Below are 17,970 nucleotides of genomic sequence, written 5' to 3'. Positions count from 1 at the left end.
GCCTATCGCTCTTCACGGCAGGGCGGAGAGGGAAAGGACAGCCAATGGAAAGAGGCGCTCGTCGCGGTGCGTTATGGTCTATGTAGTTCCCTCGCGGCTGTCAGGCCGGGCAGCCAATAAGCGAGTGCGGTGGAGGCGGTGGCGTCACACTATTTCCGCTCTTGCGCTGCGGTTCTGCTCACGTGTCCCGCCTGGGTCAGGTGACGCGGTCGCTCCCGGCCCGGCCCGGCCCGCTCCGCTCCGCTCCGTCCCGCGCCGCTGCCGCCATGACGGGGCTCGCGCTGCTGTACTCGGGGCTCGGCCTCGCCTTCTGGACCACGCTGCTGGGCGTCGGTCAGCGCCGGGACGGGGGGCAGAGGGGGCCGCGGGGCCGGGCTGGGGGGCCGGGCCGTGGGTCGCAGAGGCTGACCGGGGCTGAGTGGCGGAGGGGGCGGTGGGTCAGAGGGCAGGGCTGTGGGGCAGAGGGGGCCGTGGGTCACAGACAGGGCCTGGCTGCGGGGCTGGGCCGTGGGGCAGGAGGGGGGCTCTGTGACTGAGGAGAGACTGCGGCAGTAGCTCGGGCTTGTGTCCCTGCTGGCTGCTCCCTTGCCGGAGAGAGGCTGGGGGGCGTTTGCTGTGGCGTGGAAAAGGAAGGCGGTGGTCGAGGACGGGTGCAGGGTCGTCAGTCCCCCGGTGGCTGAGCTGCTCTCGGGCAGAGGCAGGAGGGCTGGCCCGTGGCCTGCCGCGGCGCCGGGAGCGCTGCTGTGGGGCTCCTCAGCCTGGACATCTCCCCGTGGGCGCTTTGAGCTGCTCCCACGGAGGGCTCGGAGCCCCAGCAGCTCCGTGTATCTGTCAGCCGCTGTTGGACGCGCAGCTTTCGGCGCTCTGAGCCTGTCCGGTTGATCCATTTCGTTGTGTGTGCGAGAGCAGAAGGGTGCTGGCGGCAGTCAAGGGTTGTGTTTGGATTTGGCGGATCAGGGGAGGTAAAGGCAGGTGCCTGGTTTTTCAGACTGTGACAGCTGATGTCTCCTGGACAGAGATTGTCCTGCTTTGCCAAGCTGTGGCAGCATAAGGAAATGTGCAGGTTTGTCCGGATAATTGCAGAGTGCATGGCTATGTTGGAGCTTGTGGCGGCTTAGGCTCTGCTGCCAATGGCGTCAGGCTCAGCGGCACTGAGGATGGATTTAATGCTTCCTGGGAAGGGGATGACTCCAAGGGGTAGCGGGAAGATTTTGTGCTGGAGCTGCTGGTTACTTCTTCTTTCAGCAGAGAGTGAAGTGAAGTGACCACAAGCCAGGCAGAGGCTGGGGAAACCTTGGCTCCCGCCTCAGCGTTTGGGTGAGGGGAGAGACCGAGTCAGAAGCTGAGGGTGTCTCATTCCCTCATGTTTCCAGGGCCTGGTGAATCCAGTGCTGGGCCCAGATTCCTTCCTGGGCTCTCTGAATCATATGGCTTGCACCAGCACAAGCTGCAAGCTTGACTGTTGGAAAATGTTGACGAGCTGAGCCCAGATGCTTTTAACTTCCCCTGCCCTGTTGCAATCCCTTTTCAGGGAAGGAGCGAGCAGGAAGCGGTCTCGCTCTGTGCAGTGTTGCGGTGCCTCTTTGTGCTTTCCCTCCTTGTTCTGAGCCCTGCTTTGGTGCTCCTGTCCTGCTGCCCTGGCTCTCTTCTGCCCTTCTGGCTGCAGGGCTGGGAGCCAGAGTTCACAGGAAAGCGTCCTTCACCCTGTTTCTTTTGTATATGAATCCAAGGCTACATCTGCTCTTGAAGAGATGGAAGGTGCCTCAAGGATCTGCCCTGAGCTGGATGTAGCTCTTTTTTACCACTCCTGGGGAGTGGGGGCAGCTGAGGCTGGCTGGGTTCAGTTCCTGCTCTGCAAGCCAAGCAGTGAAGCCAAAACACAAGTCCCAGACTGGCTGGGCCTGGCACTGTACAGATCATCCCTGAAGGTCGCCAGGCATGTGGATCAATGTGCAGCCTCCCTCTGCGCTCCCTGGCTGTGGTGGCACCATTCCTTGTTTGTGTCTGTCGCTGCAGGGGAGCGGGGCACCATGATTCTGCAGGCGAGAGGAGTGACCAGCATTACCGCTTCCCGTTTCGGGGCCTGCTCGCCTGGCAGCATTTTTATATCCTCCTGGTGTGCAGGGTGCTAAGCCCTGAGTCGTGTGTAGAGGGGTTTAGCACACAGGGACGATGGGGACATCCCTGCTGTGAGGCTGGCAGGCCTCCCTGCGCTGCAGCACCTTGGGTCTTGGCTGTGGGCAGAGAAGGGCTCCTCCAACCTGGGGCATATGGTCCTGCCCCTGTATTGGTACTGCGCACACTGCTGGCTTGCCATCACCCCGGCCTCCGGGCTGCGACTCCGGGGGGAAGGGAACAGCAGGACACATGCAATGGCCTCTTTGCTGCTTTCAAGCATTTCAGAAGTCTCCCACTTCCTCTTTTTCCAGCCGTATGCGGGGTCGGTGTCACACAGCTGCTGGCTCTAGTCAGCAATGGTAAAGAGCTGTCCCTTCACCCTCTTTATCTGGTGTGGAGCAGACAGTGCCATGCTGCCTGCGCTTATCTGTTCCTTAGGGCCAGGTCTCTCTCTTTTTCAGCTGTGCGCTGCAAGTCCTGCAAAGAGTGAGTGTCTCTTCTGGTCTGCAGCCGTGTTTCCCGCTCATGAGCTCAGAGCAAGGCAGGGCTTCAGCGTGAGCACCTCTGCGTCCGCTCTGGCTGCGCGGGGCTGCTGGGTGCGACTCCCAGCTGCGATTCAGCCTGGGAGAGGAGCACTTGGGGTACAGCAGGGTGAGCTGCCCTTGTAATCCCTCCCTGGAAAGGAAGGCCTTTTCTGGGTTTCTCAGGGCTGCGCTTTGGTGTCTCCTGCCTGCGTTGGAGTGCAAATTTCTCTAGAAATTACTAACCTTGGGGAAACACTGAGGACAGCAGGCACGTCTTGAACACCCACAGCCTTGGAAAGGGGGGTGCTGGGGGGCAGCTGCAGCTTCTGGTGTTGATGGACTCCTGGGGAGCAGCACGGACCCTGGTGGGATGGTGACAGAGCAGCATGTAATGGTCAGTCAGGGCACAGCCTCACACCTCTTGCCTCCCCTGTGAGAGAGAAGAGCTCACAGCTGGTCACCTGGTGCCATGGCTCTCCACTGGGGCTGAGCCATTGGGTGATGCGGATGGAGACTGTGCTGGGGCACAGGGCTCCCTTCAGCCCAGCATGGCCTGTGGGTGCTCAGCAGGGTCAGGGGACAGAAAATGTGTGCGATTCTCTTCTCAGTGGAGAAGATGGAAGCAATCCTCTTCTCAGTGAAGACTGAGATGGGATCTGGGAGTATCACGAGTCTGGACTGTCTCTGTCCTGTGCTGATGTGGGAATGCTGGAGTCGCTGGGGCTGGACTTTGGTGGGGCACCCTGTCCCACAGCTCTGCACACCTGAGCCAGTCTTCCCAGTAACCCTCCTGCATGCTGTGGTGTGCTCCTGGGCCTCTGCCCCAGGGCTCTGCAGGTGGGGGAGGAAACGGCAGCGCCAGGTGAGTAGCTGGTGCCTGTCTGAAGGTTCCCATGTCACTCTTGCTTTCCAGGGATCTGCTACACAATATTTGACCTGGGCTTCCGCTTCGATGTGGCCTGGTGAGTTCCCTGTAAATATCGGCATCCTCCCTGCCGAGCACAGGGCTGTGTGAGGAGGTGGTCAGTTGGCAGTGCCTGGCAGGGAACACCGCTTGCTTTTGAGCGACAGGCAGTGGTCACTGCATCACAGGGGAACAAGAGCTACAGCATGCCTTGTGAGGTGGGATAGATGCAGCCTACGTGTATGTGTGGCTGGCTCCATTTAGAGTCCTGGTGCAGCCATCACTGCCCTTCCCACCTCTGTCCCAGCCTACTCCCTCTCCCAGCAGCCTCCCAGCCCAGGCTTCCCCTTCACAGTGAGGGGTTGGGAGGAAGGTCTCGGTCCATGCGGGTGAGGGTCCTGGGTCGCTGGCTGGCAGAGAAAGGCTCTTGTGTCCCACTGTCTGGCAGTGCCCAGCCCATCTCAGTCTGTGTGATTGGAGGGGGGGGGTGGGGTGTTACCTGTTGTGGGACTGTGCACCATATCTAGAGGGGCTCAGCCTGTGTGCTAACTCAGGGCACTTCTTCCTCTCCAGGTTCCTGACAGAGACCTCGCCCTTTATGTGGTCCAACCTGGGCATTGGCCTGGCCATCTCCCTGTCTGTGGTGGGAGCTGCTTGGTGAGTGGGGCTGGCTTTTCAGCAGGCTCCTGCTGTCCCACCTCAGTAGTTGCTTATATACTGCAGTTTCCCATTGCAGGGCAGGGGCAGAACTGCATATACGCGCAGGAGTGTGGGGCAGGGTGGGTCACTGCAGCAGTGGGGCCAGGTTGCTGGGCTCCTGGGGGGTCTGGGCAGACCACCTCGTGGGCTGCAATGGCAGTGGAAGAGCAGGGACATCCCTGGCTCTCTGGAAGCCATGCCCCTGAGCCCAGGCTGTGCAGTGGTGGCTCTTGTGCCCCAGCAGTTCTGCTGGTGAAGGTGGTGAAGCTTTGGAGCACTTGTACCCTGGGGGTGGACAGGCCAAGTCCGCAGTGTCCCCGAGATGCATGCCCGATTCTTTGCTTAGCTGGAAGATCCTGGTTTCCCTATTGAATCCTTCAGCGAGTGCCAGACCCTCCACCAACCACCCTTGTCTGCCACAGGGGGATTTACATCACAGGCTCCAGCATCATCGGTGGTGGAGTCAAAGCCCCTCGGATCAAAACCAAGAACCTGGTCAGGTAAGCTCAGACCTGGGGTTAGTGCTCATGCCACACCGGAGCGGGGCAGGTCCCAGCCCAGTGCAGAGGCTCCTGTCCTATCTCTAGCTGGGTGCTGCTGGCAGACTGTTCCTTGCTGAGCTGTTTGCTTTCAAAACAAAGAGCCCTAAATGAGCCAGAGTGCTGCTTTGAAGAGTCACTGTGTGATATCATGCAGTGAATGAGCCCAGTGTGTTCAAAACAAACACCCTGAGATCACGCTTCCTGCCCCAGGCGAGGGTTCCCCTGGCCAGACCTTGCACAGCCCTTCCCCAAAGGAGCAGAAAGGGGCTGGCAGGGGGCAGGGCTCCCTGGGCCTGCTTCCCACAGGGTCATTGTGGCTTCCTCGGACAGCACAGCACAACCAGCACCTGGCTGTTGTCCTTGGCAGCTCTCCCTTGTTTGAGAGGAAAGCAGCGGGTGGGCTGGGCTGCCTTTCTGCCCTTGGCAGCCATGGGGCAGGCTCAGATATGACTGTGGAGGGGTCTGGCTGCTGGCTGGCTGGGCACGAAATGGTGGGGGCTGCTCAGGGTGGGGCAGAGCCTGGGACACTGTGCTCAGACTGACTGGGACACTGTGCTCAGACTTTGCCTTTCGCCCACAGCATCATTTTCTGCGAGGCTGTGGCCATCTACGGGATCATCATGGCAATTGTCATCAGTAACATGGCTGAGGTACAGGAGGACCTGCGCTGCCCTGCCAGCCCTGAGCTGGCCTCAGGGCCACGGTGGGGATGGGCAGCTGGGCATGGGCCAGCGTTGTGAGCGGTGGCTGTCTGGGGACTTCAGACACTGTTGTGGCTCTGGGAGCCCCTGGGCTGGTGGTCTGTGCAGCGGCCCTTGTCCACGTTGAAGAGTGGGTTGGGGGAGCACACACAAGGCAGATGTCATGAAGCCACCCAGGGACGTGGAGTCAGGGACCAGCTCTGGCCAAAATGTGGCTGCCTCATGCTGTATCAGGGACAGGTGCCTCTCCCGGAGACCACGGACTTGCCAGTAACCCAGGCCCTGTGCTTTCTCTCAGCCTTTCTCTGCAGTCACCCCAGAGACGATTGGAGCCAGGAACTACCATGCAGGTAAGGACTGCTCAGTCCCTGGTGCCATCGCTGTGAGCATTGCCACAGCCTGACCGCCACCTCTTGCTGCTCCCTCTGCCCTGGGCTGTAGAGAACGGACTGCAGGGCCCCGCTCACCCAGCCTGTGGCCTGCTGCAGGTGTCTGAAGGACGTGTGACTCTTCTGCCAAAAAGCGGCTTTTTAGTTACCTTCTTGATGTCCTGCTGCACCCAGCTGGGCTGCGCTGCCCAGCGGCAGCACCACTCCTCCCTCGGGTGGCAGCAGATTGCTGTCACCTGCTGGCCTGACACTGCAGGAGCTGGGGAGCACCCTGGAACAGTCCTGCTCCCCAAACAGGAGGACGCTGCTGGTGCTTGGCAGCTCTGGGTCTTCTGTCACCTCGAGGCAGAGCTGCTGCAGCGTGCCCTGGGTGCGGGTGGAAGGGGGTTACCCCCTGCTCTTGCAGTGTTCCTCTCTCACAGGTTTCTCCATGTTTGGGGCTGGCCTGACCGTGGGGTTATGCAATCTCTTCTGTGGGGTCTGCGTGGGCATCGTGGGCAGCGGGGCTGCCCTGGCTGATGCCCAGAACGCCAGCCTCTTTGTCAAGATCCTGATCGTGGAGATCTTTGGCAGTGCCATAGGGCTGTTTGGGGTCATCGTTGCTATCCTGCAGGTACCCGCCTCCTGCGGCCACCAGGCTTATGTGAGCACAAGGTGCCTGTCGCCCCGGGTGCTCTTCAGCTCTGGGGAGACACATCTGGGCTCCAGCACAATACTCTGCATTGGGATGGGGAGGCTGCTCGCAAGGTTTGGGGTGGCACAGCTCTCCCCACAGCATACCATGCCTATTTGCAGCAGTGTGAACTCTTTTGATGGCCCCTCTGAGCAACTGTCACTGAGGGTGTCACCTTGGGTGCACCCTGTGTGATGCTCGTGTCTTACCGGTGGGGCTGATAAGCTCTCTGCAGCTTCTAGATGGTCCCAGGGTGCTTGGGTGGGACTGGGGTGCTGGGCTGGGGTTTGTGGGGCACAGCCTAACCTCTCTTCTTTCTTTCTAGACATCTAAAGTAAAAATGGGCAACTGAGCCCTGTCCCACCCAGCCTGTTCCAGCCTGCCCCAAGAGGTGCTGTATATATTTATTTAATGTTTCTATCCTTGACTGGGGCAGGAACTGCCCGGTGGCGGGAGCAGGAGCCCGGCTGTGTAGAGCCCCGTCCCATCAATCAGTCGGCTCCTCGGAAGAAACAAATTTCTCTGTGTGAATTCTGCCCCCAGTGGCCTGGCCCGCCCGTGGGGCCCTGCTGCTGTGTCCCCAGTGTGTGTAGAATTGACCACCAGTGCAATTCTGTGTCCGTGAAATAAATATGGTTCTCGTCCAAGGATGCAGCTCTTCCTCTGCCCTGTGTGTGCCAGGGAGGCTTGCAGAGAGCAAGTGCTGATTTGGGCTGACCCCATGCTTGGAGATGCCTCTCTGTGCCTCTAGCAAAGTCCCTGCCTGGCTCCAGGAGCCTGGTGGTGTCTTCCCTGTGTGGGGTCAACCCTGCTGCCTGCTTAGCCTGCAGGAGGCCGCCCTCTCTGGGCTGTGGGAACACAGAGCTCTGCTTTGCTGCCCAGAGCAGGTAGGAGGCTGCTGGAGCTGGCAGCTCTGCGCTGCCTCTGCCAGGCTCCTACCAGCGCTGGCATGCAGGAGGCGCAGGCACAAGCTGGTTTGGGTCTTTCAGCTCCCATCCAGGTAGTTTGGCACAGAGGGAGCATACACAGTGTCCGTAGCCCCATTGTGCGGCTGGGGAGCACCAGAAGGGCAGAGGAGCAAAGCTTTTGCCCCTTCCAAGGCTGTCCTCCAGCCAGCAGCTCCCTTGTGTGACTGTTGGCTGGGGGCTGCTGCCGGGACAGGTGCTGCTGGGTGCCGGGGCTCTCCAGCCTGCAGTGCCCCTCCATCCCAGGGGGCCCTGGCAGAGGTCCCAGGGGTGGGGACGCTTTGTGCTGGCTCTGTTCTTCTCTCCCTGGCTGTGGTGAATACAGCATGGGGAAGCCGGCTGTGGACAGCTGGGCCTGCAGCTCTTCTGCTGCTTGGGGGAAGGGAGGAACAAAGTGGTCCTGCCTCCACTCTGCAGAGAGGCTGGAGCTGGTGCTTCTGCAGTCTGCTGTATCCAGCACAAGGCCCTCATCCTGCTGTGCTGCCAGTATATCTTCGTAGGGGGAGCATCTATCCCCTGGTGCTGTTAGTGCCACATCAGAGCGGATGCATGCCTGGAGCTGCCCACCTGGATGCAAAAGGCTGGGGCAGTGGTGAGGCTGCTGGAGCTGGGGAAGCATTCATGCCCACTGATTTTTGCCCTTGAGACTAGGGCAGCTGCCTCTGCACAGCCTCTCCAAGCTCTGCTGGTTTCCCAGCTCCGCTCCCTATTGTCCTGTGCATTTTGGGACAGCAGCGTCTCAGCCTGGGGCGCAGGAAGACTGCTGGGGCAAACCAAGCTGCTGTTCCTGCCAGCTGTGCTGGCTGCTCTGGGGCTGGAGGCTGCAACAGGAGCTCCGTGTGCCCCACGTAATGGCAGGAACACAAGCTGGGCCCTGCCTGCTCAGGAGAAAGGGTGTCAGGTGTGGGCAGAGTTGGGCTGTACCCCCATCCCCTGGCATTGCAGCTGCTGTGAGCCAGAGATGTCTGAAGCCCGTGGGAGCTACAGGGCCATCCTGTCGGACCTGTGCTGAACTTGTGGGGCTGCCTTCAGGAAAGAGATGCCTGGGGTTGGAAAGCCTGCACTGGCGGTAGAGAAACTGCTCCATGGGTTAATCATCTTCCTGGTTAACAACCATCTTGAAAGACTTGCACACTTTTCTTTCAGTGATGGGTCTTGCCCTGCCATGGCTTGGTAGAAACCCAGTCGCTGTCAGCAATCTCCCTCTGCGAGGTGCTTCTCCACCCTCCAAATCCTGCCTGTTTGTATCACGGCTTTGGCAGGGGAACGAGCTCCAGAGTTGTCCGTGGGTGCCTTGTGAGGACACAAGACCCACCAGGACTGGTCTCACAGTAGCGTGGGTGCCCTATGGCCCCCCTCCCGCAGCCGGAGGTGGTGAGGTGAGCACACCCTGCACTCCCTTGTTCTAGGCGCATGTGCTTGGGTTCTAGACTTTTGCACTTGGGTGTGCTAAATACCTGCTGCTCAAGCATGGAGAAAAAGCATAAGCAGGGCTCCAGCATCTTGCACCTCGTCTCATTTAGGAGCAGCAGCAGTTGAAAGAACATAGTGACCACATGTAAGTACTCATGAGGGAAATGCCACCTGCCCAAGAGCTGAACCAAGAGCTGGAGGCAGAAGTTGGACAGCTTTCAGCAGGGCTTGCTTGCAGGGGTGGAGCGGGGCTGGGCTGGCTGGGTGCTGCTCTGATCTCTGCTGTAAGGTTACCTTCTGAAGGGAGCGGCTGTGGGGCAGAGGGAAAGCCCTCGCTCGGGTGAGCAGCCAGGCACAGGGCACGAGGAGAGGCCTTGGAGGACAGGGGCTGCTCGAAACAAACACAAATGCTGCGGGGTGGCTGGCAAGAAGGGAAAGGCCGTGGACAGCACAAAAATTACTCATGGTGGGCCGACCTCTCGATGGGACCAGCCCAAGATCTTTTGGTGATGCCGTTGTGGTAGGGAGAGTAAAATTCATTGCTAGGACACACCGAGAAACAGAGAAATGGGGCGGGGGGAGAAAGGAACCACAAATAGGTTGTGATGGGCGCTGAGCCAGCACCAGCGCCCAGGGACACGGGAGCCGCCCTGGGTGGGTCGGTGAAAGCACTGCCTCCCACGCTGCCAAAAACGCAGCGGGAAGGAGAGGAGAAAGAAACACCGAGAGACCCTGTCCCTGTGTCCCCGGAGGTGCGCAGAGGGTCCCCGGTGCCGGGCTTGGGGCCAAGGGCCGAGCATTTCGGGGCGGAGCGGGGGGCGTCTGCATCCGGGGGGGGCCTGCATCCGTGGGGTCCCGGTCCCGGTCCCGGTCCCGGTCCCAGTCCTGACGGGGCTGCCCTCGCCCGGCGGCAGCGCGGCCCCGGAGCGCGGGGCGGTCGGCGGCGGCGGCCCCGCCCGGTGCGGCGGCGGGCGGAGCCGGCGTGCGGGCGCGGCCCCGTCTCCCTGCGGCTCTCGGTGGTGCGGCGGCCCGGCCGGCAGGCCCCCCCCGCAGCCCCGGGCATGGGAGCCCGCGGGCCGGCGGCCGGGGCTGGAGGAAGAAGAGGAGGAAGAGGAGGAGGAGGCGGCGGCGGGGGCCGCTGACCGGCGCCGGGGCGGTGCGGCAGCCCCGAAGCCGCGGTGAGTGGAGCGGCGCGGACAGGCCTGGCCGGGTGGGGGAGGCCCGGGATGGCCCCGGGATGCGACCCGGGGGATGCGATCCCGATCACTTATGGGTGGCACCGCCCCGGCTCGGCAAAAAGCCTCTTTTTGAGGTTGTTTCTCGTTTTTTAATAAGTTTTTGTGTGTGTCGGGGACTGGGGAAAATTTGGGGAGGGTTGGTTGTGCTGAACGTGCCCCCTTGCCCCGCTTTTGGCCGGGAGAAGGGCGGCGCGGGGGGGGAGCCGATGGCCCTGGTGGTGGCACCGGGGCCATCGGCTGCCCCCCGTGCCTCCCTTTTCCTGGCCCAGGGATGCCCTGCGGGAAGAAGGATGGAGCCCATGGGGATGAGCATCCCCTCCAAAACGAGCATCACCATGGCACACACCACACCGGGGTGAATCCCTGGGGACCAGCTCCCCAACCCCAGGTTGCTTCCGGCCTCTCACACCCTGCGAAGATGCTGCAGTGTAGGGGGGGATAACATCATATTTTGTAGCCCCCCACTTAGTGGGTGTTTTTAAGCCCACTCATGTTCATGGCGTCCCGTGGCCGCTGTTTGGTGGAGCGCTTCGCTTTTGTTCCTGTCGAGCATCACTCTCCGCTCGCCTTGTGGACCACCCCACTAAAGGGTCCCTAAAACCTGCTCTTATTTTTCCCTAGCACCTCCCCGCCTGGCTGTCGAGACACCACCACTCCACGTGCTGCCTGCTGCGAGGGCTGTGGTTTTTGGGGAGGGTTTCTGGCAGGCACTGGGGGGCAGGCAGGTCCCTACGTCAAGGGCTCTGCTGGGTGATGGGGTGCCGTGACTGTGAGAAGGTTTGGGAGATAACGGCAAACCCGGCTTTTATTCAAAAAACGACTTTCTAGAAAAAACCTGGATGAGGGGTTGGGGTGCTGGGGCGTGCCAGGAGAACCCTGCCCACGGGGACCCTGCTCTGCATCCTGCAGAGAGAGAGAGGGTGGACACAAGTGGGGCATTGGGCTCAGAGCCTTTTCCAGCACCTCCCTGCCTTGCGTGGGCTCCTGCCAGCACCCCGTGGCCTGCTGGGGTCAGCCCTGTGGCTGGGAGAGGGCAGCCGGAGTGGGGTTGGGTGGGGGGGTCCTGCTTCGCACTTTGGCTCCGATCCCCGTGCCCAGCTGGTGCTGCTGTCACTGCCAGATCGGTGCCCTGCAGCTCCCCGGGGGGCCCCACCGACCCGGGTTGGCAGCTGCCGGTAGGCTGGCCCCAGGCCTTGGGCCGGTTGCCAGCACCCTCGGGTCCTAGCTGCGCTCCTGCTGGGGGGTCCTGCCGCAGCTCCCCACCCGCTGGGGTCTCTCCAGGGTCCTTGCAGTGGCACTGGCCTGTCCCAGGGTCCCCAGGGCCTTTCAAGCCCCCATGCCTGTCCCTCGTGGTTGCCTTGCCCTGTCCTAGCAGCTTCCCTGAGAGCGGGGACCAGGGCAGGGACCAGGGCAGGAACTGGGGTACATGGCTGTGCTGTGGCCCAAGCCCTGGCAGTGGCGGAGCTGGGAAGGGCCGGACGGTTTGGCTCAGCCAGGGTGACTCTCCCGGCTGCCTTCCCAGCAGGACTCTGGCCCAGCTCCAGGTGTCATGTGGGAGATAAGGGGACCCTGGCTCCCAGCGGCTCCTGGCGTCCCGGGGGGCCTCACCACCGGCAGCAGGAGGACAGAGGACCTGCACCGCTGGCTGTAAGCTGGACCCCCCTGGATGCAGCAGGGACCCCTGCCTGGGGGCCGGGACATCCCGCTCGGCTTGGCTCGGTGTCTGCCATGCAGCTGCTCGCCCCGCTGGGCGCCTCGAGCAGGGCTCCTGCCGGCATGGCACTTGCTGCCAGCCCCGCTTCAGTGCTGCTGCTGGGGTGCAACGCTGTGGGGGAGTTTGGGACAGGGAGCAGGGAAACGGTGTGCCTCGGAAAGGGGTGGCTGATGGGGGCACCCACGGTGCCCTTGGGACACCCCAGGCTGGCTGTGTTTTGGAGAGCGTGACCTTCAAGGGCCCAGCCTCCATGGACGCTCTTTGTGGCACCCGTGGGGGTATCCCCATCCTCTGCTTGGGGGGTGACAGGGATGGGGAGTGGGTCTGGTCTGGTCTTGGCCTTGGAAAGTGGGGAGGAGACTTGCTGCATGGGTCTGGGGACCTCTCGCATCTTCATGGTTGTGCCTTCACAGCAGGGGTCCAAGCACAGCATCCCCATGGGGTGCTCTCTGGCATACTGACCTGCAAGCCCATCACCTCCTCATCAGGCCTGTGCTGCTCCTGCTGCCCTCGTGTCGTTCAGGCTGGGGGGCTCAGGCTGGCGGTGTCCTGAGCGTGGGGTGTCTCAACAGGATCGGGACCGTGGCTGGAGCCGCCCCCCTGCCCCGCTGAGCGCACATGTCCGCCTGCCCATGCCCAGAAGATGACCAGGCTGCTCTTGGGGGTGACCCTGGAAAGGATTTGCAAGGCCGTGCTGCTGCTCTGCCTGCTCCACTTCGTCATCATCATGATCCTCTACTTCGACGTCTACGCGCAGCACCTGGACTTCTTCAGCCGCTTCAATGCCAGGAATGCCTCACGTGCCCACCCCTTCTCCAACTCCTCCCGCCCCAACGGCACCGTCCCCAGCTACGGGCCGGCTGGGGGTGAGGCCCCGTCCCCCAGCGCCAAGCCCAGCGCCAACCAGTCTGCCACTGAGAAGCCCTTGCAGCCCTGCCAGGAGATGCCTCCTGGCTTAGGTGAGACATGTGGGGCGAGCGCAGGGGGGAGTTGGGCTCTGGCTCTGAGCATGGGGATGGGGTGGGCACCCATGGGTGGCATCCCTGGGCCCTGGGCATGGCTTCTTGGTGGTTCCAGGGGTGGAGGAGTGGAGAAACCCCAGCCTGGAACTGGTACCAGGACAGCTGGTTTCTTCAGGTTTTGTTAGCGGCTTTCCCAGTCTCTCTGCCCCTGTTTGGGAAAGGTTTTGGGCATCCTCTGCCCTCGGCAGTGCTGGTCCCCCTTGCAAGTCCCCCTCGCTGTTTGCTCCACCGGCCTGTCTGGGAGCAGCGGGTGACCATGACCCGGACTGTGTCCCATCCTGCGGGCATCACCCTGTCCTCCCTCTTGCAGTCGGGCGCTTGCTCATCGAGTTCAGCTCTCCCATGAGCATGGAACGGGTGCAGCGGGAGAACCCTGACGTGCGCCAGGGCGGCAAGTACACCCCTCCAGACTGCCTGCCCCGGCAGAAGGTGGCCATCCTCATCCCCTTCCGGCACCGTGAACACCACCTCAAGTACTGGCTGCACTACCTGCACCCCATCCTGCGCCGGCAGAAGGTGGCTTATGGCATCTACATCGTCAACCAGGTGAGGGGGGCAGCGGCGAGGGGGTGGCGGGGCCAGGATGGGCAGGCGGGCATTGCTGAGCTCTGGCCCGCAGTTTGGTGAAGACACCTTCAACCGGGCCAAACTGCTCAACGTGGGGTTCCTGGAGGCCCTCAAGGATGACGAGGAGTACGACTGCTTCATCTTCAGTGACGTGGACCTCATCCCCATGGACGACCGCAACCTCTATCGCTGCTACGAGCAGCCGCGGCACTTTGCCGTTGGCATGGACAAGTTTGGGTTCAGGTGGGTGCTCTGTGGGGCTGGGGTGTTTCCCTGGGCAGGGCTGGGATGACGCCCGGGCCACCAACCTTGGTGGTCGCCTGGGGCAGACATGGGGTCGCTGGCTCAAATTATGGATGTGGGATGGGAGAGGACGCAGAGCCCTGGGTGGGAGGGTGACACAGGGGAGGGCCAGTGCTTGTCCCTGGGGGTCCCTATGGGGCTGACCCCCATCCCTGCCTGTCCCTGGGGGCTGACCTGTTTGCTGTCACCCTGCAGGCTGCCCTACGCTGGCTACTTTGGTGGTGTCTCTGGGCTGAGCAAGTCCCAGTTCCTGAAGATCAACGGCTTTCCCAACGAGTACTGGGGCTGGGGAGGAGAGGACGATGACATCTTTAACCGGTAGGTGCCAACCCCTTGCCAGCGCCGGCTGGTTGGGGTGTGCTGGGGTTCCCCACCGAGCACTGACCTGGCACCCTCACCAGTGCCGGGGCTCACGGTTTTGCGGGGGACGTGCATGGGGCAGGGAGGGATTTAATTACTCTCCAACCTGAGGGTTGGTGACCCTCACGGATCAAACCGGACCCTCCCAGGGTGTTGAGGGGCCGGGGGGCACCCACGTGCCTTTGTTGCAGCTGAACAGCCCCGGCGTGGTGGGGCCCAGCCCCCTCCCACTGCAGTGTGAGCTGCGCCTGCGGGGAGGTGCGCCTGCGGGCTCCACTCCAGGCTGGGGCCGGGATGCTAAACTTGGAAGCGTCCAGGGCTGGGATGCAAAACTTGGAAGCATCTTGGTGGCGGCCGCGCAGCAGCTCAGCAGACATTTCTGCCGGCAGCCAGCAGGCCGCAGCACAGCTGCGTGCAGAGCTGGAGCTGAATCCCCCCATGCGCACCCCGTGTTGGGTGCCGGAGCCGGACGGCTCCCACCTCGCCTCCCGCAGGTTTCCCCATGGCGCTGCCCAGGGGAGCAGCGTGCAGCTGGTGGTGCACCACCAGCCTGTAATGGCCGCGTGAGCAAAACACCCCTTGCAGGTGCCACGGGCACGGTGGCGCGGTTGCGGTTTCCATCCAAGGTGGGCTTGGGGTGAGGAACAAGTAGTGTATGGAGCTCTGGGAGACCTTCAGGCAGCCCTTAAAGTGTGGGCGCGGCCCCGAGGGAAGGGCCGAGCACTGGCATTTGGAGAATGTAAACAGCACAGACTGGCCGCAGCTGCTGGCCTGCCGAGCCGGAGGTTGCCGGGCGGGAGCGGTGCTTCGGGCACCATGAGGCATGTGGCACCCTTGGTCGTGGCACTGGCCCGACCGTGGTCTGGCTTTGCTCAGCTTGGCTTGGCACAGCCCTGTTTAAGCAGGGATGGGTTTATTTGGGCCAGGGGCTACCCTGGAGGTCTCTGGGCCGGGGAATGTCCCACCCCGGTGCCCGCACACTGATCCCTCCCCTGCTTCTGCCTCCCAGCATCTCCCTGAATGGTATGAAGGTGTCGAGACCCGACATCCGCATCGGGAGGTACCGCATGATCAAGCACGAACGTGACAAACACAACGAGCCCAACCCGCAGAGGTAAGTGAGCCGCAGCGGACAGGGGCAGCCGGGATGCTGGGCGGTCGCTGGGCCACCTCCGGCCACCAGCTCCCCTGCTCTGCTCACCCCCACGGAGGTCTGGCACCGTGGCAAGCCCCCCTGGTCCCCCCCCACCTCATCCTGCTCCCATTTCAACCAGATTCACCAAGATCCAGAACACCAAAATGACGATGAAGCGGGACGGGATCAGCTCACTGCAGTACCGGCTGGTGGAGGTCTCGCGCCAACCCATGTACACCAACATCACGGTGGAGATCGGCAGGCCGCCCCCCCGCCTGGCCCGGGGCTAGCGCTCGCCCCACTGGCAGAGCCTCCGGGAGAAGGCTCTGTGCCTGGGCTGGCTGGGCACGGCAGGTTTTGCCCCGGCTCAAGAGCCAGGACTGGATGGGGATGTTTTCTGCCTACTCTGCTGCCTTCTGGAGACGGCCGCCCCCCAACTCCCCCCTCAGTCCCCAGGAGTTCTCTGTTCCCCCCGTCCCCACGAGTGTGTTTGCAGGACCCCCGCCCCATACTCGGTGTGTTGGCGGACGAGCCCGGCCGCCCCGCATGCGGCTCCTGGTGCAGAGGGAAGGGGCAGCCCTAGCCCTGGCGAGGAGCCCCCTGCCCTTGCCAGCTGCTGCCTGCACCCTGGGCAGGGAGGGTGAGATCCTGCTGCTCCGGGAGAGCTGGGGGGGTCCCCACCGGCGCTGCGAGAAGTGGGGTGCAGGCTTCCCCCTTCGCCAGCACTGGAGCCACTGCTGCCCTGGCTGGGGGTGGGAGCAGCCTGGGCACCCCCGAGCAGGCAGGACAGTGCCGCCCCAGCCGGGTGCTGCCCGCGCTGCTGGGCACGCAGACGTGGCTCGCTGTCTTCCTCTGCTTTAGTCTGGTGCTTAGAGCCGGGCCCCGTCTCAGCTCTGCCAAACAGAGACCTCCGGTTAGCAAACGCCCCTCGCTGTGCCTCAGTTTCCCCAGGGTTGGGGGGTGGCGGCCGTATCCTGTCCCCCCTCCCCAAAGGCAGATGCTGTGTGTGCGTGTGCAGCCCCGCCTGTGCCTGCCCTCGCCTGCCCTCCCTGCTTTGGGGGAGGGGTGGGGCTCATTTGAACCCCCCCAGCCCCTCTCGGCAGGGGTTGGCACGGGGGGGTGGCTGCCCCATGGGTCCCTCCAGCAGCGGGTGCCCCACAGGCAGTTTGGGGGCCATTGGGGCCCCCTTCTCTGGCTTCCCCCCTCCAGGCCTGGGGCAGGGAGGCTGTGGGCAGGAGAGGCTGGGGCTGTGCAGGGCGGGTGCCCTGTGCCCCTCCATGGGGCTGGGAGCCCCGGCACCCCCCCCCTACCCCGCAGGGGGCTGGGAGCAGTGGGGCCGGGAGCGGGGCAGCATGCCGGGGCTGGGGGGCACCGGCAACTTTTGTACATTTGAATGTCTGACCCTTTTTTTGAGCGTACGTTGAATGCAGCATTCGGTCGTAGAGACCGAGGTTTTTGTATTTAATAAAAGTTTCAAAAGTTTGTGGGGTTTGTGGGGCCTGGGGGGCACGGAGTCACCATGAGATGGGGCAGTTTCAGCATCCACTGTGGGGGGGCAGCCCTGCCTGCCACCTCCAGCTGGGGGCTGGGAGGTAGAGTGCCCCCCATCCTGCCCCCCCCTTGGAGCCCCCCCAGCTCACCAGGCCTGGGGCAGCACTGGGTGCTCCTGCCCTGTAAGGTGCCCAGCCCCAGCTAGGGTGAGGTGCCCAGGGCATACGCGGGGCAAAGCCGGCTGCCCTCGCTGCTCTGTAGGACACTTGGTGGACAACCCCAGCAGGGACAAGCCCCTCTCCCCTGTGCTTAGCTCCAACTGGATTTGTAGGTCTGAGAGGGGCAAGGGAGTGTTCTCCAGCTGCTGGCTGCTCAGTGCCAGTGCTGGGCATGCAAGGGGGAAAGGGCTGCACCCATGGGACATGGTCACCCACTCTCCAGCCCACCCCCAGGGTCCCCAAAGAAGTGCACAGCGGTACACAGACTCAGGAATACAAATCTCATTAAAATCTAGGATACTTTAGAACTCTACACTGGGAGAGACACTGGCACAGGCAGTGCTGCCCAGGGACGCGCGCGTTATTGCTAACAATTAGAGGTGAAGAGTAGCAGCGTGACACATGGGGCAGGGCACAGGCACCATGCGGGAACCTGCACCCCTCGCCGCGGCACGGCGGGGGGGGGCTCAGGACAGGGCTGGGGGAGCTGGAACGTCGTGCTGGGGCTTAGCGCCCGCCACCGCCGTGCCAAGCCACGCCGTGTCCCTGTGCCAGCCTTGGGGCTGCGGCATGGGGAGCGCAAGGGTGCTGGCTGGGAGGGGAGCAGCAGGGTGGGAAGGGTCCCACCCCATCCACCCCAAATTGAGAGCTCCAAGCTCTTTGGCTGGAACTGGAAGACAGATTTAAAACTGCCCAGCCTCACCAGTGCATCCTGCTCCACTAATACTGGTCAGGGACTGAGTGTCCCCGGATGGCTCGGAGCAAGCAGGCTGGCACAGCCCTCTGTGTCTCTGCTGGTACGTCTCCCTAGCAGCAGCTGTGGAGGGGTCTGGTCCATCCTGCTCCCCCTTAGCACCATGGAAGGCCCCCCCCACGTGTGCCACGGCTGCCAGGGAGAGCTGGACCCCGGCCCTGCCCCATCACCCCTTGGCCAGGCTTAAGTGCTCCCCAGCCTCCTGCCCCACTGCAGGGCAGGCAGCAGCGCCAGGCTGTG

At 62.8% G+C, this 17,970-nt stretch overlaps 2 protein-coding genes across 2 annotated transcripts; both read left to right on the top strand.

Annotated features, from left to right (window-relative positions):
* The first annotated feature begins 188 nt into the window (after positions 1 to 188).
* On the top strand, positions 189 to 6,998 carry ATP6V0B (ATPase H+ transporting V0 subunit b). Its single transcript, XM_076340363.1, has 8 exons — positions 189 to 333; positions 3,556 to 3,604; positions 4,120 to 4,203; positions 4,668 to 4,745; positions 5,368 to 5,437; positions 5,787 to 5,838; positions 6,300 to 6,490; positions 6,876 to 6,998. The coding sequence occupies exons 1-8, from the start codon at positions 267 to 269 to the stop codon at positions 6,900 to 6,902; spliced, it is 618 nt and encodes a 205-aa protein (XP_076196478.1). The 5' UTR covers positions 189 to 266; the 3' UTR covers positions 6,903 to 6,998.
* Positions 6,999 to 9,941: 2,943 nt separating this feature from the next.
* Positions 9,942 to 16,749, top strand: B4GALT2 (beta-1,4-galactosyltransferase 2). Its single transcript, XM_076340362.1, has 7 exons — positions 9,942 to 10,106; positions 12,453 to 12,839; positions 13,213 to 13,448; positions 13,522 to 13,712; positions 13,968 to 14,090; positions 15,142 to 15,246; positions 15,407 to 16,749. The coding sequence occupies exons 2-7, from the start codon at positions 12,524 to 12,526 to the stop codon at positions 15,555 to 15,557; spliced, it is 1,122 nt and encodes a 373-aa protein (XP_076196477.1). The 5' UTR covers positions 9,942 to 10,106; positions 12,453 to 12,523; the 3' UTR covers positions 15,558 to 16,749.
* The last annotated feature ends 1,221 nt before the right edge of the window (positions 16,750 to 17,970 follow it).

Source organism: Aptenodytes patagonicus, chromosome 5 (assembly GCF_965638725.1).
Source record: "Aptenodytes patagonicus chromosome 5, bAptPat1.pri.cur, whole genome shotgun sequence".
Classification (NCBI taxonomy): Eukaryota; Metazoa; Chordata; class Aves; order Sphenisciformes; family Spheniscidae; genus Aptenodytes; species Aptenodytes patagonicus.
Note: the sequence above shows the minus strand (reverse complement) of the source record. Positions and strands in the feature narration are given on the sequence as shown.